The sequence below is a fragment of the Narcine bancroftii genome, chromosome 12 (assembly GCF_036971445.1).
Source record: "Narcine bancroftii isolate sNarBan1 chromosome 12, sNarBan1.hap1, whole genome shotgun sequence".
Taxonomy (NCBI): domain Eukaryota; kingdom Metazoa; phylum Chordata; class Chondrichthyes; order Torpediniformes; family Narcinidae; genus Narcine; species Narcine bancroftii.
In genome coordinates, this window is record NC_091480.1 from 29,984,476 (window position 1) to 30,012,027 (window position 27,552).

A 27,552-nucleotide genomic window follows, 5' to 3' on the forward strand; every position below is an offset into this window, starting at 1 on the left:
CCTGGTGAAGGCAGTACAATCAGACCCCAACATCCCCGCATACAGAACTGCAATAACCGGTCTCCAGCTCGAGGATGTACACATCGGCCCAGGGGGAACAGACACTTCTGTGCGACACCTTGACCAGAAGACCTCGACCTATTGTGCAGGAAGCATGGAGGAAACAGGTTTTCAACGTGGTCCACAACCTGGCTCCTCTAGCCATCAGAACCACGGTCAAGATGGTGATCTGCAAAGAGATCAGTCAGTGGGCCAGGACCTGCACACAGTGCCAGGCATCAAAGGTGCAGATGCACATCAAAACGTGCTTCCCCCCCCCCACCCCCCCTCAGTCTTTCAAGCTGGCCTGACGAAGGTTCTGCCATGTGGACATTGACATTGTGGGCCCCCTAACAATATCAAAAGGAGCATGATACCTCTTGACGATGATGGTCCGCCGGAAGCAGTTCCCTTGGCAGAAACTTCCATGAAAGTATGCACCAGAGTCCTACTGAACACAGTTTGGGGTTCCAAAGCATCTGACCTCAGGCCTTTGGGCGGCCTTAGCCAACACATAGGGGACACAGCTCCACCATGTGTACCACCCTCGGGCCAATGAGTTGGTGGAAAGGTTCCACAGGCATCTCAATGTAGCCCTCATGGCCCAGCTCACAGGCCCTAACTGGGCCAACGAACTCCCATGAGTTCTCCCAAAGAGGATTTTGACGTATTGTCAGCGGAGATGGTCTACGGTGAACCCCTGGTCAACCTTGGCGAATTTGTTGCCAAAAATATAGACGAACTGCCAGCAGCGGCCCTGACTCGCCTAAGAGAACAACTAGGCAAGCTGGCCCCAGCACTTCCCAAAGCACACAGCCAGCTCAAAACCATTATCCCTAAACAGTTAAAGGACTGCAGACTCATCGAGCGCCACTTCCGTGGCCTTACGAAGGACCCTACTCGGTGCTCAAGTACAATGGGACCACCTGTGTGCTAGACATCAGAGGCAGGGAGGAGACATTCATGATCAACCATCTCAAACCAGGACATTTGGACCCTAGTCAGCTGATCACCCATACTGTCCCACGGCGCAGATGCCGGCCTCTCAAGGATAGAGGTGACACAAAGATCGCTGGTACTTGGTGGGGGGGGGGCGGTCATGTAACAGCCTGCGGCCTGACACAAGTAGGAACGTCCCAACTCTATGATCGAGCAGGCAGACAGGCCCAGACAGCCGCCTTCCATAGACCACAATGGCAATGGAGGAGATAGATCAATCAGCGGATTGTAAAGCCACCAATCAGTGATCAGCGGAGTGTAGGCCACGCCTGCTGATAGAGCAAGACTCATCCAGCCTATAAAAGGCAGAGCGAATGACCCAATAAATCAGTAGTTTGTAGTCTCAAGTGTCTTCTCTGGAGCTATAACCGCAGCACATACACACATACATACAGCTGTATCTAAATTATTATTGGTAGCCACACAGATACATGTATCAACAACAATTATATAAATTAAATTTCCACAAAAATGCCATGAGGCAGAAAAAGAGAGTAAATATAAAAGGATAGGTAAAAAAGTGATATTTCAATAGTGTAGATCCTGAAGTAGATTAAGGTTAGTGTAGTACAGGGAAGTTCGGAGACTTGTCTTGGATTCTTCTTGTTTAATGCTATGCAAACAACAGCTGCTTTCAATTATTCCTGTATTTCAATTTTCACATTGATGGATTTGTTTTGTTTCTCTGCAGTTCTCAGCATCTCAGCTGCTAAAATGAAAATTGTGGAAGAGCCCAACACCTATGGGTAAGTAAATGTAATGACTACACTCCATGATGGGTCAGAATGGTGGGACGGTTCAGGCAGTGGTGCTGTGCACAAGAACACATTATTTATCTGCTATTTTTTCTCCCAATGCCATACATGGCTATTAGTCTTGTTGCTTTGAGAGTCAAAAGGTCATGGGTCAAATTCTTCTCCGAATACTTCAGTCCTAAAAGCTAGAGTGACACTCCATTGTAATTTAAATGTGTGTTGGGGAACAGTAAGGTGAACTATCAGGAAGGTATAAACATCTCATAACACTATATGAAGTATTATTCTCAATGAACTGGAAAGATTATGATACTTTGGATAATGTAAACACATTGTTTTTCGTAGGAATGTGATAAATTGAAATTGTGACATGCCATATAAAATAATAGGAAATCCACTTTAAAGTGTATTTCCAAACTATATATAATGGAAAAAATCCCCAGCACCAGGCTGTAAAGTAGCTGTAAATATTGCATATGATCTAACTATACGCTGGCTCCTAGATGACTGGTGTTTTATTCTGATGCAGTGGCCATTATTTTCATACTCTGGTCTTGATGAAATAAATCCTGGTGTATACCCCATCAAGCTCCATCTCTCATTTTAAATTTCAGCATTAAATTGTATTTTATGCAGGCAGGCAGGTTTAGGAGTCAACTACTGAAGCTGTGCTGCACTTTCTCCACGGCAAGTACATCTTTCCTGAGGTATGGAAACCAAAAGTGTACATTGTATTTAACATTTGGACTTGTCAAAGTCTGTAAAGTTGCAGATGGATCTTCTTGCCCTTAAACCCCTTCCAATAAACTCTTGGAAATGTTCGAAGAATGAGTGATATTAGAGGGTAGGGATAATCAGTTGTAAGTTGCATTGACAGAATGTGCCAAATCAAATTCCAGAAGAATCTGGAGATGCTTATGTGTTATTGACAGTTAGTGGAATGAAGTATCCTGTAAACCATTAATGAATATACTGCACAGTTTCTGCTCTGTAGGTTCAGGGAGAATTAATGATGCATTTACCAAGTTATTAAAGTATTATTGATAGGTACAGAAACTATTCAAAAAATGTAATAGACTGCTTTGTTATGCAGACAAAGTACAAGAAATTCAGAATGCTGCAGCTACACAAAACCCTAGTTTGACAACATCTGGATTCCTGGAAGCAAATCTGGTCCCCCAACCATAGGGGAAAATAGAGTGGTCTTGAAAGAAATGTGGTGTTGATTGACCAGAAATTATATGTGGGTCCCATGTTAAATTATAGGTATGTATATTCCTAGAACTTAAAAAAGTTACAAGGTGGTTTAAATTAAAATTTCTTAGATAATAAAGGGAACAGAAAGAATTGACAAATCATTTTGCATTAATTTGGGAATTTCAAACTAGGAATAAAGAAAAAAAAATAGATTACTGAAAGGGAACTTTTTATTTCCAAACTCTAAATTGATGGTAGATGAACTGTTAATTTTAAATGTGTTTTATTTTCGTGAACTGAGCAGACAAAAATATAGATACCTGGAACCAGGTCATAAATCAACCAAGAATTAGATGATGGTTCAACCTGAGATGTTTGTATTGTGTGGTTGAGAGAATAATTTGTAACCCTTCAGGAGAATGTAACTTTGTAAGCAAGGAGACCAGATCTAGTTTCACCTAAACTAACTACCTATCAAGACCCAATCAGGTACAGTCTGCAGCTAGGGTGTTCTCTGTGACAAGTGGAGAAAAATAGAAATTTTGGATATATCAGCACCATGTCCACCCACTTTTTTGGCACTAATATCATTGTATCTCCAAACATTAATAAAATGCACCTATTTATATTTCAGGCTGAATAATCATTTCATGTCCCAAGTAAACCGGCTTCAACCAAAAATCAATCCAGCTGCCATTTCAGGTAAAAGTTTATAGGACTTCTTGCCTACATGCTACCGTGCCTCAATTTCCATTCACCACCATTTGCTTAATTACCTTCATCTACTATTTGTGTTTTCTGCACACCTTTGCCCCAGACTAAATCCCCTATGCATTAATGCATTACATCTGTTCCCAGCTCTCCTCTTTTACCACTCTTCATTCTGCTGCTCTCCCTCTTAAGCTTTGATCTTATAACCAAGTAACTCTGCCCAGGAATGAGGCTGATAATCAGTAACTAGTATATTGAATGTATTGTAGCATTTGCTATGGCAGTGCTATGGAATAAACAGGCGTCCACACGGTGCGAGGGTGAACTGGTAACTGACTTTATTATTTGAATTGCTTGTGGTGACGTGCGCCAGCTTCCGGAAGTGATGTCAGCACATTGCGGCATCGCTCCCTGGCTGGTGGTGCACCACCCAGAAGTGGGAAGTTCCCCTGGGCAACACGTGGTGTCAACCGCAGGCTTCTCCTCAGAGGTGAAAGGGGGCCCGCGCCATTTTGAGTCAGACGACTGGGGCGGCGATTTGGCCCATCTAACCGCGTGGTCACTCAGGCCGCTACAGTATGTTGTAAGTGGTTTGTTTTTTTAGGCCCACCTCATCTGCACAGACTTGCCGGGAAATGCTTCAGTATGATCGAGTCTTCGTGAGTACAAATTTTATGAAATATAAATCTCCCAATTAAATAAGTGGTAAATTTTAATAGCTTTTTGTATAAAGATACATGGTCAATATAAAATCAATAATTTTAAAGGAAAATGGTGTTCATTCAGCCTTTGCTTTTGAGTACAACCCAGTAATTGTAGTGTCGCATTTGTAAATCTTTGCATCTACTCTAGTGCCTCTATTCTTCCATAATGAACCAAATCAAACTGAAGTTCTGAAGTGAACTGCTGGCATTTAACTGCTTGTATGTAAGTACTGTAAAGGTTAAACCTTGTGTTTTTTTAGTTAATTTTATGACAATCCCTTTAATAAAGATCGTTGTTTGTAGTATTACCATAGATATTATGACATCATGTGTTGTAATATCTGGGCATACGGGGAGCTTGCTTTCATGGAGGAAGTGTAAGCTCTCGAAATACTTTTAATTTATCTTATTTCATCTTAATCATCCCTTATTATTCTCTTGTATCATTATGTCTTCAAAGCCAAATGCTTTGTTTATCCATCATTATGGAATCTTGATGCGAAGTTATGCAAAATGTTTATACATTTATATCAATGAATTAAAGTTACTTACAGCTGCAAATACAGAGTTTGGTTTATTGGAGTAAAAAGATAGTAATTTGGAATATTTTTACTTACATTTCTGTGAAGATAACATGTTTTGAAATTGGGAAAGACGAGAGATTGGAAAGTATCATCTACATTCTTATTCAAAGAAAAATAAAATTCTGAACTTTGGAAGAAGGAATTGTACAAACTTGTCTAAGAGAATTTACAACCAGATATATAATTGAGAAACAGTCTGTGAGAAAATGTTTACCATCTATGTCTGTTTGAATTGTACAGTTTGAAACCAATCAGCTGATGTCTTGCAAGACACCTGTGGCCTTAGAAAGGAGATAAAAGCTCTGGTTTGTAGAATTGGCAGGAAGCTTAGAAATGTTTTAAAAAGTTGTAAAAACATAAGATCAGAAAAGCTGTGTGTAGAGCCAGCCAGAGAAATCCTCTTAAAGAGACCATGCAAGATACAAATTTGTTTACAGTTCCCAGGAAACATAAGAAGTGGCAAGAAGACAGGCTACAATGTGAAGAGCCCAAGATGGATAATAAGAAGTCTCGTCAGGCTAAAGACCTCAAGCAAACAGCACTGTTTGATCATGAGTTGAGCCAGCATGGCGGACTGACAAGCTTGGCATGAGATTGGAGCCAGCACCAGTGAAGAAGCGGCTTCAACTACCAAGCAAGAAGAAGACTCCATTAAGGCACAGTAGACTTCATTAGCTGGTTTAAAGGTTAGTGGAACTGAAACAGATGAAGGTATGTTGCGAAGCCCAACTGGTGCTGTATCAAGCGAAATGCTGAAGATAGAGACTCAATCAGTGGTATCTGAATGTTCAGATGTGAATCCTGATTATAGTATTTCCAAGGTTATGAGCGTAGGAAGATCTTCGAAGTCTTCGAAGGTATCTCGATCAAGTACAACCTTGCGTGCTTCAAGCATATCAGCTATGCATGCTAAGGTGCAAGCAGACTTGGCTACTATCAGTGCACAATGTGAGTGGTTTGAGAAAAGACATGCTTTAGAAGATATGGAAGCTGAAATGAAGAATCAGCAACTGAAGTTACAAATGGCTAGTGAAGAACTAAAAAGATTATTGAATAGACAAAAGACTAGAGCATGAGGAACAATATGCTATGAATATGGCCAGAGTAAAAGCATTATCTCAGGCTTCTGCAAGGTCTATCACACAAAGTGAAATATCCAAAGGAGTATCATCTAACATTCCAACAGGTCAATGGGTACCGCAGCCACAAGAAATAAGTATACTCAAGCAAGGAGCAACGAGAGGTGCTGCTAGTACTCGAATGTCAATGACTAACCCTGTGGAAAGGGCTAGCGACATTCAATCTTTTCCAAGCACACAGTTTATGAATCTTCCCCAAAGGAGAGTATTTCGACCAGGTTCAACCATGCGAGTTGATCATATTCAACAATGAATGTCTCTCTGCTTTGCTGAAGAGCCAGTGGCAAGTCAAGGATCCCCGCCAATGCCATTACTTACATACCAAGGAACCCCTCCAATCCCATCACTTGCATACTAAGGTCCAACACCTATCTGATGTTCATAAATTCCTTTGAACATCACATTGAAAGTAATACTAAAAATGCAAAAGATCGTCTATGTTACCTAGAACAGTATGCTATAGGAAAGGTGAAGAAACTAGTCAAAAGTTGCCAATATATGGAACCAGACCAAGGTTTTAAAAGGGCAAAAGAATTATTGATCATCATTATGGCAATGAACATCAAATTGCAAGGGCCCACATCGACAAGATTCTTTCTTGGTCAACAATAAAATCAGAGAATGCAAAGGCTTTTCAAGCATATGTACTCTTTATAAAAGGATGTTGTAACGCAATGGGAAGTGGTGTATATTTGCAAGAGCTGAATTTGCTTGCTAATTTGTTGATTATTGTCAATAAATTTATTTACAAGCTGAAGGACTTGTGGAGAACCAAAGTTGCAGAGCTTAAAATGATTTCTGGAAGGGACACCACTTTTGAGGATGTTGTACAGTTCTTGGAATGGCATGTGTATGTTAACACTGTACCAGCATTCGGAAATGTTAAAGATGCTCAATAGTTCCTAAAGATGTAAAGAAGTCTAAATCATTGTCTCAACAGAAACCAAAGGGAAGTACCTTTGTTATTGCTGTGTCAGATACAAGTACAAGAAAGAACAAGGAAACAATGGAAAAAGATCAGACTGCTCAGGAAAGTTGTTTGTATTGCAAAGATAAGCATGCTTTAGAAAAATGTTCACAATGAGAGAAAAGGTCGTATGATGAGAAATTAACCTTTTTAAAGAAAAATGGAATATGTTTTGGTTGCTTGTGCAAAGGACACATCAGCAAAATGTAATAAATGGCTCAGTTGTGATATATGCAGTTTAAAACATCTCAAATTACTGCATACTCAACAAGTAAAGTTGAGAAGGATGTCAAGCAAGCTGAATCCAAGACTAAAGACACAGTCAAAGAGAATGCGTCAGTTCAGACAAATAGACTTACTGAGGCTGAGGACACAGCTCTCTCAATAGTTCCTGTATAGGTTAAAGCTAAAAAAGAAAGCTTCATACTTCATACAAGGCTTGTGCATTTCTTGATCCAGGAAGTACTGGATTATTTTGAACTGTTGAATTGATGAATAAACTTAATCTTCATGGTAAAAGATCACAGATTTTGTTGAAGACAATGAATGATGAAAAGAACATTGAAACTAATATAGTTTCAAGTTTACAGATTGCTGTATTAAATAGCAATGAATTTTGCAATCTTCCAAATGTATATACTGTTAGGTCTGCTTTGTTCATGAATGAGTGAGACAAACACCAGACTGAGTCGAAATCAGGGTTCTTTGTTCTTTATTACCGGATTGTAACACTTGCGACTAACGATGTTAGCCGGAGAATGCATTCTGCCGTTATCAGCAAAATGGTGATTTTTTTTATACCCTTGGATATGTGCTTAGAACATCATCATATCATTACTTGTCCAATGACTAAAACTGTTGCTATCCTTTCCCTGCTAGCTTCCTGCCTCTCAATCCATCAATGTCTCTCTTATCTTGTAAGTACAAGGATGCATTCACATCTTGTTACTGCCCCGTACATTCCCATCTCATGATGTTTTACCTAACAGGAGTACAAGGACACCTCCCCTTCTTGTTACTGCCCTGTACAGGGTAACTCCCTACACATTCCCATCTCATGATGTTTTACCTTACAATACTCAGAAGACTATGACATATCAGGATGATATCAAATAGTGAGATCATCTAAAAGATTACCCAAGGTTGTTAAGATCGAGATGTTAATTGGATTAGATGTACCAAAAGCTCTTGAACCTCCAGAAGTAAGAAGGAGTCAAAATTACTTGTGCTGTAAGAATGATGCTTGGATGGACAATTAATGGACCTTTAGAAGGAAAAATGAATAATGATCAGGAGTGTTGAATGTAAATGTCAACAGAATTTCAGTTGTCAAACTTAACGATCCGTGGGAACAACAGTTTAAAATTGATTTCCCTGAATGTCGCAAAGATATTCAAGAACCTTCGAAAGACAATCAGTTTCTGGATTTAGTTTCAAATTCTGTTAAACATGTTGATAATCATTACTCTATAGTATTACCTTTGAAGGAAAGAGAAATTTGTATGCCAGACAATAAATTAATTGTAGAACCGTGATGCTGAATTTGAAAAGAAAATTCAGGAGAAATTCTTCCTTTAATTTGGAATATACCAATGTCACGTCAGATATGATAACCAAGGGTTATGTAGAAAAGGTATCAGAAGATATCTTGGAATGTAAAGATGGTAGAAAATGGTATTTACCTCATCATGGAGTGATAGATCCACAAAAGGAGAAACTACGTGTAGTATTTGATTATGGAGCATCACTTCAAAGAGTTTCATTGAATTCTCAATTTTTGCGTCCAGACTTAGCCAGTACTTTAATAGGTGTTCTGATAAGATTATGTACGAGCCTATTGTAATTGCTGCAGATATTGAAGCGATGTTTCATCAAGTGAAAGTACCATCAGAAGATTGTGATTTTCTATGATTGTTATGGTGGCCTAATGGTGATTACAGTAAAGATATGATTGAATACAGGATGAAAGTTCATTTATTTGGAGAAACTTCGTCACCAAGTTGTGCAAATTTTGCTCTTAGAAAATGGGCTGAAGAGATGAAGAGCACTTTAGTTCTCAAACTATAAACATCATCAGAAATAATTTCCGTGTTTTTGATGATTGTCATACTTCAGTGGTTTTAGAAAAAGAAGCAATAGATCTTTATCATGAGTTAAGATATCTGCAATAAAGGATGTTTCTTCCTGACAAAATGGATTAGCAACAGTCGAAGTGTTGGCTCTTAATTCTGAGACAGAAAGAGCAAAGGCAATATAAAAACATCTTGACTTAGATTGTAACGTTCTACCTATTGCAATAATTCAAGGAGTGCAATGATATGTTTAATCTGATGTTTTTAAATTCAAAATTGTTTTATAAGAACAGCCTTTAACAAGAAGAGGTATGATCCTTTTGGAATATTGACACCAGTAGTATTAATAGCCAAGAAAATTCTGCAAGAAGAAAATTTGGATGGGGTGAAATTATACCAGATTTCATCGCATAAGATTGGATGAATTGGATTGAGAGTCTTAAAGTGTTAGAAATCTTTGAAGTCAACTGATGTTTTAAATCTAGACTTTGGAATAGCCACATTTGCTCAGTTACACCACTTTGCTGACGCAAGTGAAGGTGGTTTTGGTCCTGTCAGTTATTTAGTACTAGAAAATAACCAAGAGCAAGTACATTGTGGATTTATAATGGGAAAAGCCAGAGTGGCTCCATTAAAGCCAGTCACCATACCTCGAATGGAATTAACTGCTGCTACTATGGCGAGCAAAATGGACACTGTGTTGAGAGAAGAATTACAGATTGAATTCGCAGACTCTGTTTTGGTCTGATAGTACATCAGTGCTTAAATACATGAATAGCAAAACCATGAGGTTTCATACCTTTGTGGCTAACAGAATTAATAAGATCGAGAAGGTTTTGCTTGCTAATCAATGGAGATATGTTAAAACAGTGGATAATCCAGCTGACATGGCTTCACGAGGATCAAAGGTACGATTGTTTCTGAAAGAGCCAACACTTAGGTGTTTGGTCCTCTATTTCTTTTGCAATCTCAAGAAAAATGTCCTCAAAATCCAGAAAAGTTAAAAGAAGTTTCATTTGAAAATCCAGAAATCCAAAGATCTAATGTGAGTAATATTCAAATATCTTCTGAGAATGATCTGATTATTCAATTAACTTATTATCATTTTTCATGGTTTAGTTTGATAAAGGTAATAGCATGGATTCTTAGATTAAAAACTGTTTTTATATCATATCAAGAAAGAGAATCTGAAGTTTTGAAAGAGCTGTTACCTAGCAGTAGATGAATTGGCGAATGCTGAATTGGAGATAATTTGTTTTTGTCAGAGAAAGGTGTTTGACAATGAGATATCAAAATTGAAGAAGAATTTGAATGTTTGTGTTTACAAGCTAAATCCTATTCTTGTAAATGATGTATTGAGAGTAGGAGGAAGATTGGAAAAAGCAATAATGCCAGAAGAAGTGAAATATCCAATTATATTAGCAAAGGAATTTCATATTTTTTAATTGATTGATCGACATATACATGGTAGTTGTAATGATGTGTTGTCAGAATTGTGCCAGAAATATTGGATACTTGGCGCTTCAACATTGATCAAAAGAATGATATCAAAATGTGTTAATTGTCAATGTGCAAATGCTAAACCAGGACAACAACAAATGGCAGATTTGCCACAAGACAGAGTTTTGCTTGATTAACTCCCATTTACATATGTGGGATTTGATTATTTTGGTCCTTTGCAAGTAAAGCGAGGAAGAAGTGTTGAAAATGATACGGAGCTATTTTTACTTGTTTGACTATGAGAGCAATTCATACTGAAGTAGCGTCATCACTTGACTCTTTTATCAATGTTCTTCAATGTTTTATGAACAGATGTGGTCAAAGAATTACATTCTGATAATGGATCTAACTTTACAGGAGCTCAACTAGAGTTCCGAAAAGCAATTCAAACAAATTCACGATGCATTGCTTCAAAAAGAAATTAATTGGATATTTAACCCACCTACAGGATCACATCACTGTGTGGGAAAGAATGATAAGATCAATCAATAAAATTCTTAATTCCATTTTGAATAGTTTAATACTGAATGATGACAATCTTCAGACAGTATCGTGTGAAATCAAAGCTATTTTAATTAGTCGTCCAGTAATGAAAATTCCTGTTGATTCAAATAACTTTGAGGCACTTATCTCTTCTTAAATCCAAACTTTAAATGCCTCAGGGTCAATTTCAGAAAGAAGATATCTATGCAAGAAGCATATGGAAATGTGCAGTCTATTGCGGATTTATTTTGTTCAAAATGATCTAAAGCTAAACACAATTTTGTATGTGGAGACATTGTAATTATCATGGACGATTCTGCACCAAGAAATTCTTGGTTGCTGGGGAGAATCATGGATTCAGTTCTGGACAAAAATGGTTTTGTTTGGCAAGTGCATATTAAATCCAAGACTGGTTACTTAAATTGACCTAATACTAAACTCTGTCTTTTACAAGAAGCAGAAAGTTTTGATTTCTAATTTTATACATGCCACATTTACCTTTGTATCTGTAATAGTAATTATTATGTATTACTCATTAATGTCTTTTATAATAATTAGGGGCCGGAATATAAAGGTTAAAACCTTCTGTTTTTACATCTTGGTTAATTTTATGACTATCCCTTTAAGAAAGTTTGTTGTTTATAGTGTTACCATAGTTACTATTATGTCATATGTTGTAATATCTGGGCGTACGGGAGCTTGCTTTCAATCTTTGAAGAACCATGGAGGAGGCGTAAGCTCTCAATACTTTTCTTTGAATTCATCTTATTTCGTCTTAATCTTATTATCATCTTGTATTATGTCTTTAAATATAGCCGAACGCTTTGTTTTATCCATCGTTTATCCATCGTTATGAAAATCTTGATGCAAAGTTATGCAAAATGTTTATCCGTTTATATCAACGAATTAAAGCTACTTGCAGTTGCAAATAGAGTTTGGTTTATTGGACTAATGATAGTAATTCGGAATATCGTCGCTTACGTTTCTGTGAAGATGACATGTTTTGAAATTGGGAAATATGAGAGATTGGAAAGAGTCGTCTACAAGTACAGACAGCTCCACTAAGTCTGGGGTGGATTAAGTAATAGATTTACTTTGCTTATCTCAGCATGGAATCCATTGGTCAAACTGATGGTGTTGGAGAGCTACCCATGTGATCCTAACTAGGCTTGAATTGATATGTAATTGCAATCCTTATTCCAGTGAATAGGGATTCACAATCCAGAGATTAGGATGAAAAAGGCAAGTTGATTTTTTTTTCTTATTTTAATGTTTCTTATTACAGGTATATTCAACTTTACAAAATCTTTTGTAAGCTGAATGGCAACCCATTCACTACTATTGAATGCTATTTTCATATGTGGAAACCCATTCAAATTTCTTTTGGATAGTGAACACTGTGTACATAAAAGCGATTTTGCGTAAAGCGAGTATTCGTAAAGTGGGGTATACCTGTGTTAGTATTTCATGCTAGGTTAAATTAAAATTCTACTTTAATAAATAAATCTCAATAGTTCTTGACTGTGTATTTAAAAACTCTTTTTTAAAAAAACTTGTCAGCCTTGCCAAGAGGTTAAATATTGAATTTTCCAATTTCAGTTATTCTACACTCCCTGTGCTCTGTTCAATTTCCTCCTCAGGAGTTTCATTTTCAATTTCCTCCTCAGGAGTTTCATGCCCTCTTCCTCCTGCCCATCATCTCTCCCTGATCAGGTTCCACATCACCTTCCTTACTAGGTTCTGGCATCAGCAGTATCTTTATGTTTCCACTTACCATCTTCCAGATTCCCCTGTCTCCATTGGCCCCTTTTCCTCTTTGTGTCATGACCTTTCAGCCAAATGACTCTTTCCACCCTCACCCTTCTCCATTTCCTTCCTCACCTGGTTCCGTCTACACCTGTAATGCCTGGCTCATGCTTCCTATCCACGTTCTCTGTCCTAATGCAGGATTTTGATCTGTAACAGCAGCTATCACAGATGCTGCCTGACCTGCTGAATTTGTCCAGCAATTTATTATTTGCTCTAGATTAAAGCATGTGCAGTCTTAAGTCCCCATGATTTTGGGAAATTGGATATTGCTTTTAATTTTTTTTAAGTTGTGCAGTAGAACAAAAAAATTTTCCAAAGATTCCAGAAAGCTTGAGAGGTACATGGGGAAAGTTTCAGGGGAGCATCGTAAGCAGAACCAGGCAAGTTTCAAGAACGTGCAGGAACCCAGGCCCTGAGCAATGAGTAGGGTAGGAATCCTCAACCAGTGAGCTAGTGTGTGAACCCTTGAAATTTCCAGATTGTCAAATTGTGGATTTTCAGATTGTTTTGTAACTGGTATATCAAAAGTGCTCCAATCAGAATTGATAAAAGTTTTTTTCAATTCTGTGATGACTTGATCTACGTAACAACTCTTAATGTGTTAAACTCCTGGATTCTCTTGTAACTTAAGACAGTACAGTTAGCACAATGCTATTACCGGCACCGACTGTAAGGAGTTTGTATCCTCTTCCTTTGTCTGTGTGGGTTTCCTCAGGGCACTCCGTTTCCCTCCCATTTTTCAAAATGTGTGAGGGTTGTAGGTTAATTGGTGTATTTGGGCAGCTTGGGCTTGTGGCCCAGAAGGGCCTATTACCATGTTGTCTGTTGAAATTTAAGATTTTTAATTTTTAAAAATTTAAATTCCTAGACACTTTTGTTTCATTTGCCAGGCATTCTGTGACTATCTTTTTTAATGTGTGTGGTAGTGGATTTCATTAACATTCCCAAAATGTCCTTCCCTAGTGACCACATCTACCAATTTGATACTTTGGTCCTAACTGCAATTTTGGGATAAAATCACTATTTCCATATCACTTAATCAAATAGTTATTCACGGTAATCCCAGGGCGAATCCTGTTGGAACCTACTGACCATCTTCTCCCTGATGTGGTTTTTGGCTGCAATATATAGCTGCTTTTGTTGTTCCTTCACTCTATATTTCATATTTTTTCCATGACCTGATTCAGTAATCATTTATGGCACTTTATTAAATACCTTTGGAAATCTACAATACCAAGCCAGTCTTCACTGGTGCCCTCACTGAGGGATTCAGTGATTTAAAGGGAAAATGTTGGATTGCGGAGAAAGAGTCGGAGATTGAAACTAATTGAGCAGCTCTACCAAAGAGCCAATGCAATGGTCTCAACGGAGCCCTACTGCTTCATCTATGATTTCAATGCTGCCTTTTTGTTTTCTGCAGGTACAAGTACGAGTTCTGCCCTTTCCACAATATTACGCAGCATGAGCAGTCATTTCGCTGGAGTGCATATAGTGGGATCCTTGGGTATGTCCTTAATATGGAGACAGAGGAGAGAGATACTAGAGCACAATAGTGAGAGCTCGGTCAGTCCTGGAGAAGTGATTGAATGTATTTTGGACATTTCATGACATTTTTTGACAAGAATCCAGCTTTATTCCAATTGGTTATGATAAAAATTAACTCAAATGTGAACCATTCTTCAGTGTTACAAATCTGGGACTCTCTCATGGTTACTTTTTAAGATTGGAAATACAGATGACCCAGCATTTTTCTCAGTCTGAAATATCTGAGAGTGCATGCAATGGGATGCTTAAACTTATGGAGCTTTATGAAAGTTCCAAAACTTATTTCCACTTTCCACCATACAAGTCAAAATTCAAATTCAGCATAAAGTCCCAAAGAGAATTCCAGTACCTGACACCTTTAAGACTTTTGTGCCGCATGAGCAGGTTTTCTGGACTATTAGATTATACTTGGATTATTACATCAACACACTTTGATAACATGTTGCACAGTGGTATAATAACTTTTCCAGTGATCCATAGAGTTAAAATAAATAGAATATTGAATCTTGCTAAATTTATAGGGAATGTGAGAAAGAGCATCCAGTGAGATTAATTTTTTCTTTATTTTTTGAGCAAAAGCATCCAATCATGGACCCAGTTCCAGCTGCTAGCACCCAGAATCCTGACCTCTGGAGTTCTTGACCAAAGTAATAGACCTCCAGTAATATACTGTTAACCCCTCAGTTATACAGGTTGCAAACAGTGAGGACTTAGTCTACTAATGAGCAAGGCAGATTTCAAACAATGAGACTTCAGAACAATTGGACACTGGATTATTGGAGTTTTATACTTTGACTGGGTTATAGGCATTGTTTGGTAACAACTTAAATGGGCTTCAAGAAATTGTATTCTGGGTTACAAGAAAGGTACCAGGGCAGAATTGTGAATAAGAGAGGTAGATGTGTTAAAAGAATTCCAGGAGAAAGATTCTTAATCGAACTGATGTCAAAATATAATCTGTTACTTTAAAATTATTCCCATTGGCAGGTGATGTTGTTGAGACAAGAAATGGGGTAAATTGTCGTGCCGTTACATTTAGGCTGGGGAATAAATGAGAAGTGAATCAGTATCAAGGAAAAGTGGGCAGCAATTTGATTGTGTTTTGTTCTGTAGAATATGGCAGGAATGGGAGATTGAAAACAACACTTTTGTGGGAATGTGGATGAAGGAGGGAGATTCTTGTGCCACCAGAAACAGACAGACCAAGGTAGGTTTTCCCTTTCCTGTGCTCAATGCACTGAATCTGAATTAACACCACCTCAAGCCCCATTTCTGTGCCATCAGAGACAACCAATATTTCCAAAATTCTTTTTGCTGCTGTTCAGATAAAGAAATAGCATATTATAAGGAAATAACTTGGGCTCTATTACAATGGACTGAGTTTTATAGACAAGGGAATTGTTCTGCTTGCAAGGTGGTTGCAGTCTTTCACAGCTTGCAGGTAAAATCTTGGGTTCCAAAAGCAAAGTGAAGTTAATAGTTCTGCCCCTGCCTGATCTTATTCCTCCGTTAAATAAAAGTCTTTCCTCTCCTTCACAGGTCCTTTTGACATGTGGAGCTCGTCACAAACTGGCCCGTGTTTCCGAGCCCTCCACTTGTATCTACTGGCTGACTTTCGAGACACCATTTGTTTGCCATCCTCAGTCCTTACTGGGTGAGTAAGGAAGGTATGGGAGGGCCGAGAATGGGTGTTCAGGCAAAGCGATGTTATCACTCCCCTCCTGGAATAGAGAGCTGCAAAGCGGCTGAATGCTGCCATCCCATACCTGGGAATTGTAACATGCTTTGACCCAGCCAGAGCTGGGACGTGGCACTGGGGTGGTGGTGTTAGTACATTTCTACATTTTGTCAAGGGGCTGGGATACTTGAGGAATAAATGGTCTGAATGCAAGAGGATTGAAGGTGAGAAGGAGGGATTGTGTGCTTAAGGAAGAGGGTTGTGATAAGTTTGAATTACTCTGGAGTGGTTTAATCGGAGTGAAATTGAGTGTGGGGTAGGTGGTGGAATGGGGGAAGAGTGTTACACAGCATCTTTAAGATTTGTTTATTTCTACAGTTTACCCTAATCTGAAGGAAGAGCTGCAAAAGAGATGGAACCAGGCAGAGCAGTCACTTTATGATGGCCTCATTACTCAGCAAGTACGTTGTGTGTTTAATTGGCCCTAGGATCAATAGGTGCAAACTAACTATGAGATGTAAAGGGTAACACTAATGTCTGGTTTAAGGATAATTAACGAAATCAAGGTCTTCTCTGGAGGAATTCAATAGTATGGCACAGGTTCAAGCCCTTTGACTCACGATGTCAGTGTTGACCACGATGCCAAATTAAACTAATTCCATCCGTGTGTATGTGGTCCATATCTGTATTCACCCCTGTCCATCTGTTGTCTAATTCCTCGAAAAAACATAATTATCTACTTCCACCCTCTTCTCCAGCAGCACATTCCAGCTAACAACACTTGAATTAAAAAAAAAAATCTTACTTGGCACTTCTCACTTTAAAGCTATGTCCTCTTGTATTTGACAAAGGAATCCTGTCTGGACCACTTAAACATTTAATAAATTGCTATCAGGTCATCTCTCAACGTCCAATGCTCCAAAAAAGCAATCTAAGTTTGTCTCCTTATAGTTAATACTCTCCAATCTGGGCAGCTTCCTGGTCTTTTCTACACCCAATCCAAAGCCTCCACATCCTTCCTGTAATGTGGCAACCAGAAAAGTGCACAGTACTCCAAACTTGGCATAGCCAAGTTTTATACAGCTGCAACATGACTTCCTGATGGCACCCTAAATGATGAAGGCAAGCATGCCACACATCTTGTTTACCACCCTCATCTACTTGTATTTTCATTAATAGGGAGCTCTCAACTCATATCCCAAGTCCCTCTATACATCAATGCTCATAAGGGTCCTGTCATTTATTCCATACTTTCCCCTTGTATTTGATCTCCCAAGGTGCCATGCCACACCCTTGTCTAGATGAGATCTTGCCTACAGCTATAGAGGATACAAAGCTCTCTGTTGAAGCCCCTTCAACAGAAGTAATCTTCTCTCTTGTTTCTCTCAATAACTTGGGTAGACCAAGATTCAATTTATTATCATAGTAATAAAACAGTGTCATTTGACATGAAATTTGTTTTTGCCTGCTGCAAGGCAGACAGATTCGCCACCAGCAGGAATTGCCTAAGCGCCTCTTGCAGTCTGACTTATAGTCAGAAGCAAAAGAGAGTCCCTCCAGTCTAAACATTGGCAACCTGAGCTCCAGATCCAAACCCCTGACACAGTCAGAAACCCTTCAGCACTCTCGGTACCTCGCATCCCGGTTCCGATACCTGATACCCCCCCCAAGCCATTTTGAGCCAGTCTCCAGCAGTCTGCAGCCCAGCGCATCTCCAGGCAGCAATCTCCAGCAGCCCACAGCTTCCACGGGTTCCTCGCCTTGAGTCGCCAGCAGCCCGCTGCATGCTCTGGTCCCTCAGCCGCAGACCCCCTCCACCTCACTGCTCTGCCGCTGTGCTCACTGTCCCTGTGGGTCGTCTCCTACACTTCTCCTCAGACAATGCATGATCTTCCCATCCTCTGGTGCCATGCCTCAGTCCTCCGCTTCCCCAGAGTCTGTAGCCCCTCGTGGCTCCTGCCAATTAATAGGTGCCACCAGACTTGCAGTCGTGGGATTTCAACTAAAACCATTGTCGGCTTCTTTGTCGGGCTGTTCACAACCTGTGCAGAGCTGACGAAAGTCAACTGGGCAGCTGGACCCTGCAGGAGTGCTGCATCTCCACTCCCCGTGGATCTGCACCGGGGATCACACAAGGCCATGGGGACATGTTCACCTCAAGAGACTATGTACCTTCTATTTCTTAATAGCAATATGCCTTAGATTATTAGCAAAGTCTCACACTGATCTTGCTATCTCCATGTCCATCTTCTTGGTGCATACTGATGCAAAGTACTCACTTCATACTGAACCCACTCCAGGCACAAATTCTCTCTGTCCTTTAGTGGACCTACCCTCTCCCTAGCAACCACTTGGTTTTATTGTTTGATCGCCTAAATCATTTCATTGCCACCCTCTCTCCCTTGGCCTGCCTGATCCAAAAGAATGATCAGAATGGTAGCATAAATGCTGGAAATTTAAAATTGTGTTTAAGTGACCAGATTGTCTAGACACAGGTTCAGCTACTGTAGATCCTCCTGCAGATCTAGTCACAGGTTCAGCTACTGTAGATCCTCTTGCAGATCTAGCTACAGGTTCAGCTACTGTAGATCCTCTTGCAGATCTAGCCACAGGTTCAGCTACTGTAGATCCTCTTGCAGATCTAGTCACAGGTTCAGCTACTCCATATTAGCAGGTCATGCTAATAGAGAAGCAAAATGCTGCACGTGATTGAAATAAAAAAACAAAATGCTGGAAATATTCAGCAGGTCGGTCCATGAGCTTTAATGAGGCACGTGAAAGGAAAGATTAAATGAACAAAAGCAATGTTGGAACAAAGCAAGAAAATGTCAGTAGGGTAACTAAAGGAACAGCGAGAGGAGCTGTATATTCAGAATAATTGTCAACTACCAAAGGATGATGGACTGATTGCTGGAAATCTAGAATAAAAAATGATTATTTAAAATTTAACGTCAAATCCAGATGTTTGGACTGTTTTCCAGAAAATCAGATAATATTTATTGTCATGTAATAAAGCAGAAATGCAAAATTACACAAAATTGCCTTTAGTCTGCCATAAGGAAAACAAATATTTGTCATTAACATTGCCCAGTGCCCCTTACAGTCAGAGAAAGAGAAGCAAAAGTGAGTTCCTCAGTCACTGAGCATCCGTGATTTGCCTTCAGCATTCCTGTGGCCTCTGCAGCCACATGACTCAATTCATACCATATGCAACCCGAGCCCAGTTTCAAATTTCTGAAACGATGAGTAAGCCTTCAACACCCAGGGTCCTTTGGGATCCCTTCTTGCCTTCAGCACCACTTGAATCCTGGTTCTAATGTGTGGTTCTCATGAGCAAGTCACCTTGATCTCAAGCCATCCTGGTTCTAATGTGTGGTTCTCATGAGCAAGTCACCGTGATCTCAAGCCACCAGCAGACCCCGGTCTGTGTGGGTTCCTCAGCTGGAAGTCACCAACTGCTTGCTCCCTTTGTGTGTCCTTCAACTGCAGAGTCCCTTGCTTGTCTGCCACAATGGTCATCATCCTTGGGGTTATTTCCTCTGTTTCTCCTTGAAAAGTTATTGGTAAACATACAAAATACACTTCACGACAAAATTTTTATATATTTGAAAATAAATAGAAACCCCACCACCCCTTCAGCCAGCTCTCTCAAGGAGAGCCAAAGAAATATATATGGGAAAAAAAACTAAAAAAAAGAATAAAATAAATCCAAATATAATGGCCACTTATTAACAGAAAAAGAATAATTATCATCCAAAACATAAATAATTTTATCCATAACAATACAAGCTTTCATTTCATTCTGCCATCGCATTATATTAATCACTATTATCCTTCCATGTACTTGCTACACATTTTCGAGCTATGGACAACGCTAAGTATACAAATGCAATTTGAAATTTATCCAACCCCTATCCCTTTAAAGGAATCACATAACCCAGTAAAAAAACAGATGGATCTAATGGTAACTTAATCTTATACAATTTTTCCAAAATTGACTTAATTTCTTCCCAAAATGGTTGTACATGTATACAAGACCAAACAGCATGTAAAAAAAGTTCCAACACACGTACCACATCTAAAACAGGAATCTGAATTACTAAAGCCATATTTTTTCAATTTCTCAGGAGTTAAATATAACTGATGCCAGAAAATTATAATTAATCATTCCATATCGTGCATTTGTCAATCTATCATGACACATATCCATCCAGTAATCTTCAGGAAAAACATGTTTCTCCTTCTAAACGAGGGGTGTTCTCCCCATTACTGGTGCCCTATGCCCGTTACTTCCCCCAGAGTCTGCAAGTCAACTTCCAAACATGGGCACTGCCATCACGTCCCATATCTTGAACATGCATTGAGATTCATATGAGAGAGCTGAGGTTAATGGGAATGAGACAAAGAATTATAAAGTCAGGTAACTGGAAGCTTGGGTCAAGTTTGTGGACTGATCAGAGATGTTCCATAAAGCAATCCCTCAATTTGCATTTGATGTCCTCGATAAATGTACTGTGATGAGGAAGAGGGAAGGTGGCATTATTTTGGTGATATTGCTGAGGATATGTACACCTTTGAATAAACACCTTAGTATAAACAAGAACTGTTTCTTGGTTCAGGGAAGTATGGGTGGAATTGATAGGGTGTGGATCCCTTCAACTGTGGTGAAAGGGAAGCCACAATGTCAAAAGAACTGTTGAAAACACATTAATGAAAGTTGTAGAGTGTGCCAGCTTCCTCCAGTTTTGATGGAGGAGAAGTTGAGAAAATCAACGTATCTTTCTGTCTGACTGTCATAGCCATGGAGACAGCATGGAGACAGTCCCGTTGGTTCACCAGGTCTACGTCAAGCAAGAGCAACCAATCTACATTAATCCTATGTTAATTTAGTTTAATCCTCCAACACCCCCATCCCCCACTAGATTTCAAAACTCTCCTTCATACTGGAATCAATTATCAGCCCACATGTTTTGGAGGTGGGAGAATCCAGAGGGAACTTGCATAGAACCATTGGACAGTACAGCACAGGAACAAGCCATTCATCTCATCTAGTTAGTGCAAAAACTATTTTCCACGCCTTGTTCCATCGACCTGCACCCAGACTATAGTCCTTCAAACCCTTCCTATCCATGCACCTATTCAAGATTCTCTTAAATGTTGCATGTCACAGGGAGAACATGCTAAGTCTCCAGACACTGCACCTGAGGTCAAGATTGAACCAGGTCTCTGAGGCGATGAGACAGCAACTTTATTTACTCCGCCACTGCTGCTTTCAAACTATTGATACAAGTTTTGAAAAGTAATTTCATCTAGGAAAGCATCACAGCCAGGTTCAATTAATATGTAAAATTATAATGTTGCTGTTCCTAATCCCATTGTTTTCCGTCACCCATCAGCTAGAAGATGAGTAGTCTCTTGTGACACTATTGACATCTGATTAGTGGCAGTCAAGGTCCATTTGTATTTTGTGTATTTCAGGGTTACAAAAAATTACTGAAAGCAATATTTGAAGATGCAGGATACTTGAAAACTGGTCAAGAGAAAATAGAAACTGAAGAACAAAATCAATTGCAAAAGGAGCCCCTGGACAGGTGCATTGAGGTAGGGCCACTGTGATCTCCAGTGGGGATATGGGACAAGGTTATAAGAGGAGAGTTTATATGGAGAAGTGCTTATTTTAAACCAACTTCCAATAGATTCAGTTTGGAAATTTCTTTCTTTTTCAATCTTTTTATTATTATTATAATTTATAAACACATACAGTTCAAAGAGATTTAAAAAATACATAGTAAGTAATGAATTAATACAGAGATATTAAAAAATAATATTACAGAATAAAAATATATCATAAAAAAATTTTAGATCAGATTAGGGTGTGAACTATCTCTAAATAAAAAGATATAATTAATAACAATATATGAAAAAAGAGAAAAAAAAAACCCAAAAAAGAAAAAACAAATCTGAATTAAAAAAACTTTAAAAAAAAACTTAGAAAAAAACCTACAGATATAGCTAAACCACGTCGATCACTCCGATCTCATCTTACAGCCCAATTATCATACATAATCATAGAAAGAAAACAGAGCCAGATTAACTCACCACAAATGAAAATATTGAATAAATGGTCGCCAGGTTAACTCAAACTTAGAAGGGGATTCATAGACAGAGTTTCTAATTTTCTCTAAATTTAAACATAGTATAGTTTGGGTAAACCATTGGAAAACAGTGGGAGGATTAACCTCTTTCCAATTCAATAGTATAGATCTTCTAGCCATTAGTGTAAGAAAAGCAATCATACGATCCGCAGGAAGAGATAAATAAGTCAAATCTATCATAGGTAATCCAAAAATTGCAGTAATGGGATGTGGTTGTAAATCAATATTCAAAACAGTAGATATAATGGAAAAAATTTCCTTCCAATAATTCTGTAAAGAGGGACAGGACCAAAACATATGTGTAAGGGAAGCTATTTCCAATTGACATTTATCACATATAGGATCGATATGAGAATAAAAGCGATGGAGTTTATCTTTAGACATATGAGCTCTATGAACAACTTTAAACTGTATTAGTGAATGTTTTGCACATAGAGAAGAAGAGTTTACCAGTCGCAGAATTTTATTCCAATTTTCATTAGAAATATGAAGGTTGAGTTCTCTTTCCCAATCATTTTTAAACTTTTCAAAAGTCCCAGAATTTATTTTTGTAATTATATTATATAATTTAGATATCACACCTTTTGGAGGGAATTTTAAATATAGTATATCCTCTAAAACAGTCGTAGTCTCCCGATTGGGGAAAAGAGGGTAAAGTCCAAACTAAGAAACTCCTAATCTGCAAATATCGAAAGAAATGAGATCGAGGTAAATCATATTTCATGGATAATTGTTCAAATGACATGAAAGAGTTATCCAAGAATAAATCCGAAAAGCATGTTATACCTTTAACTTTCCAGAGTAAATAAGCTTGATCAATTAGAGAGGGATGAAAAAGGAAATTTAGTACAATAGGAGTTTCCAAGATAAAATGACTTAGGCCAAAAAATCTCCGGAATTGAAACCATATACGTAGTGTATGTTTAGCCATTGGATTATCAATTTGTTTATATAATTTAGTAAGAGTAAAAGGGAGAGCAGCTCCCAAAATAGAGCTAATTGAAAAATTTTGTATCGGTTTAATTTCTAAATTTACCCAATGGGGATTTAGAGATAATTCTGAATAATTCAACCAATACCTTAAGTAACTAATATTAATTGCCCAGTAATAAATTCTAAAGTTGGGTAATGCCAACCCTCCCTCTAGTTTAGATTTCTGTAAATATTTTTTCCCCAATCTAGGATTCTTGTTTTGCCAGATATACGAGGACAATTTAGAATCAAAAAAAGATTTAGGAACAAAAATAGGTATAGCTTGGAATATATATAAAAATTTAGGTAAGATCATCATCTTAATAGCATTAATTCGGCCTATCATGGATAGGGATAATGGTGACCAATTGGTAAGTAAACTGCCGATCAGGTCCAATAGAGGGAAAAAATTAGTCCTAAACAAATCTTTATGTTTTTTAGTAATCTTAATCCCTAAATATATAAAATGGTCTCTAGCTATTTTAAAAGGCAAACTATCATAAATAGGAACCCATCCATTAAAAGGGAATAATTCACTTTTATTTAAGTTCAGTTTATATCCCGAAAAATTACTAAATTGGGCTAATAAAGATAAAACTGCAGGAATAGAATTTTCAGGATTGGAAATATATAAAAATAAATCATCTGCATATAGTGATACTTTATGAATATCCCTGCAACGAATAATACCAGTAATATTGGGTGCTTCTCTGATAGCAATTGCCAAAGGTTCTAAAGCTAAGTTAAATAATAAAGGGCTAAGGGGGCACCCTTGCCTGGTGCCCCGAAAGAATCGAAAATATGGCGATCTTTGGGTATTAGTAAAAACCGAGGCAACTGGGGAATTATAAAGGTTTAATCCAAGATATAAATATCGGACTAAAATTAAATTTTTCAAGAACTGTAAATAAATAAGGCCATTCTACTCTATCGAAGGCCTTCTCAGCATCTAGTGAAATAACACATTCTGAAGACTTATGTGAAGGAGTGTAAATAATATTCATCAATCTTCTAATATTAAAGGAGGAATAACGATTTTTAATGAATCCAGTCTGGTCTTCAGAGATAATATATGGTAATATATTCTCTAGCCTTGTCGCTAGAATTTTAGAGAAGATCTTAAAATCAACATTCAACAAAGAAATAGGTCTATAAGAAGAACATTCGGTCGGGTCTTTATTTTTTTTCAAGATTAGAGAAATCGTAGCTCTGTAAAATGATTGTGGTAGTTTACCCAATGTGATAGATTCATCAAACATCTTAATCAGCCAGGGAGAGAGAATAGAAGAAAAAGCTTTATAAAATTCCACAGAATATCCATCGGGACCTGGTGCTTTCCCCGAGTTCAGTGAGAAAATAGTATTATTGATCTCCGAATCTGTAATGGGTTTACTTAATTCTAAGTTATCTTGAGGTAATACTTTTGGGAGTTTCAAATGTTCTAAAAAATTAAACATATTACTAAGGTCTTGAGGGGATTCTGTACTATATAAGGATGTATAAAAATTTTGGAAAGATTGATTTATCTCTTCCTGGTTAACAGTCAGTTCTCCATTCTGTTTGCGAATCTCCACAATTTGGCGTCTAGCTGAAATATTCTTCAGATGATTAGCCAACAGTTTACCCGATTTCTCACTACGCACATAAAAATCAGATTTAGATCTAATTAGCTGGTTTTCAATCGAAGATGTAAGTAACAAATTATATTCCATCTGCAGTTCAATTCTTTGTTTGTAAAGTTCTTCAGTAGGATCAGTCACATATTTCTTATCAATTTCTTTAATCTTCTCAACCAATAGATGAATCTTGTTTTTGATGCATTTCTTCAAAGCTACTGAAATAATTTGACCACGAATATAAGCCTTGAATGTATCCCACAATATTCCATAAGAAATTTCCGTAGTGTAATTTGTTGAAAAGAAAAAGTTAATTTGTTCTTTCATAAATTTAACAAAGTCTAAATCTTGCAATAATGTAACATCAAAATGCCAGTGCTTAATAGTAGAAACAGAGTCTTTGAATTTAAGAGAGAGTTGTAATGGAGAGTGATCCGAAATGGCTATAATGTCATACTTACAAGCAGTTACAAGTGGAATAAAACGTGAATCAATAAAAAAGTGATCAATTCTCGAGTATGAATGGTATACATGAGAAAAAAAGGAAAACTCTTTATCTGTCGGGTGAAGAAATCTCCAAATATCAACAGCTCCAGAGTTAGTAAGGAAAGAGTTAATATATGTAGCCGATTTATTCAGTAGGAGCTGTGAAGGTTTCGACCTATCTAGCAGGGGATTCAGACAACAGTTAGAATCCCCACCCATTATTAAATGATATTCATTTAGATTGGGTAAAATAGTAAACAAAGATCTAAAAAACTCAGGGTGATCTACATTCGGGGCATAAACATTAACCATGACAACCTTAATATTGAATAATAACCCAGTAACCAATAAGAATCTGCCGTTAGGGTTTACAGTGATGTCATGTTGAACAAATGTAATAGAGGGATCAATAAAAATAGATACACCTCGAGTCTTAGAGCATGAGTTGGCATGAAATTGTGGGCCTTTCCAAGATTTAAAAAAACGCAGATTATCCTCCTTCCTCACATGAGTCTCCTGTAAAAAAATAATCTGTGCTTTCAGTCTCTGGAATACTTTAAAGACCTTCCTCCTTTTAAACATGTTGTTTAGACCATTAGCATTCCAAGAGACAAAATTAATGTTTTGATCCATTACTTAGGTCAACCCTCCAGTATATAAAGGGTTAACCAAAGCAGGGACCCATGCGCCCGGAAGAAGAATTAAGATATAAGGAAGGACCGGAAATGACGACGTGTCAGCCATATCTGTAGTTCTAAAAGAAAAATCAAGAAAAAACGAAAGAAAATGAAACATAAAAACCCCTGAAAGAAAAACAAAACCCACCCCCCACCCACAAAGCCCCCCATCTGACCAGAGAGTGATCAGAGAAAAAAGAGATAATACTAAACCTACCCCCATGTCTTCAGACGGCAGCTCCTAATATTAAGATAAGATCCACCACCTAAACTTATAAAAAGGATAACTCAAGCTAAAATCAAATGCTAAATATTGAAAGAAAAATATTTAAAAAGAAATAAAAGAAAAATCGTAATTGTGTAGTACCTGCTGATAAAACAAAGTCATAAAGAGTTAAATCATTTTAAAATTACTTTATTAAGAAAGACAAAGAGAAAATGGCGAATGTAAAAAAAAAACCATGAAAAGTTTTAATAAACAAAAAATAAAAAATTGCCATTTTCAGTAACTCAGAAATAAAATAGTAAAGAATATAATCATATTATTAGTATAGATTAATATAAAATTAAACAGGAAAATTTCATTCCCATAGTTTTCCTCTTGGGTGATGGGCAGAGTGAACCTTGAACAGAGTGGGCTTTTCATATTTTCAGCCTCCAGTTTTCACGGCCGTATCACTTCCTAATGCATATTTCTCTCAAGTTCTTTTGGAACTATCCCTTTTTATTTTACACCGTTACTTGGTAATTTGTTTTAAAAACAAAGTGTTCTAAAAATGGAATATTCTGGAAATACTCAGCAGGTCACATAACATCTGTGGAGCGATCTGCAGCTCTTCTCATCTGGTCTGAGAGGAGATGAACAGGATACACTTCCTGCACACTTGATTTCTCCCTGATCTTCCACGTCTCACAGGGGGTGCCTGCACACCACTGATTGTCATTTTTGCTCTGAAATTAGAACTGGGTTAAAGGAAAAAGGGCCTTTCCTTGATGTTGCCACTGCTAGCTAAAGCCTCTCTCATTAAGGCCTCTGAACCTTGAACTCAAGTACAACATTAGACAATATAACAGCCATTCTCAAAATGCCACTCTACTCTGTTGGTCAGAAAAAGCCAGACAAAGGACAGTCTAGTCACTGGTTACATACTGACTTGCCCTTTGGCCTCCCCCACCATCTCTATATTACTTGCTTTCTGAGTTCATGGAAGATCTTTGACCTGGAACATTAACTTGTTTTCCTTTCCACAAATTTTACTGAACTGGCTGAGTTCTAGCATTTCAGTTTTTGGTTCATATAAATCAGAGCCGTACACCCTTAGGCATCGTGGTTAGCATGGATGAGTTGGGCTGATCCACATCAAACTCATTTGCTTGTATTAGGTCCATATTCCTCTACTGCTTCCCAAATGCCTTTTGTACATTGTTATGGTTCTGCTTCCACCACCTCTTCTTCCATATAAC

At 38.0% G+C, this 27,552-nt stretch overlaps 1 protein-coding gene across 2 annotated transcripts in view; it reads left to right on the plus strand.

Moving 5' to 3' along the window:
• The window catches only part of gnptg (N-acetylglucosamine-1-phosphate transferase subunit gamma), a 35,918-nt gene that overhangs the window by 4,515 nt on the left and 3,851 nt on the right, over positions 1-27,552 (plus strand). The window contains exons 2-10 of one of the 2 annotated variants that reach the window (XM_069906619.1): positions 1,730-1,784; positions 2,430-2,500; positions 3,625-3,692; positions 4,306-4,360; positions 14,380-14,463; positions 15,618-15,711; positions 16,044-16,158; positions 16,561-16,643; positions 21,661-21,783. In XM_069906619.1, coding sequence (XP_069762720.1) covers positions 3,641-3,692; positions 4,306-4,360; positions 14,380-14,463; positions 15,618-15,711; positions 16,044-16,158; positions 16,561-16,643; positions 21,661-21,783 — 606 coding nt within the window. In that variant the 5' untranslated portion in view covers positions 1,730-1,784; positions 2,430-2,500; positions 3,625-3,640. The remainder of the gene's footprint in view (positions 1-1,729; positions 1,785-2,429; positions 2,501-3,624; positions 3,693-4,305; positions 4,361-14,379; positions 14,464-15,617; positions 15,712-16,043; positions 16,159-16,560; positions 16,644-21,660; positions 21,784-27,552) is intronic. The other variant, XM_069906618.1, reaches the window with a different exon arrangement.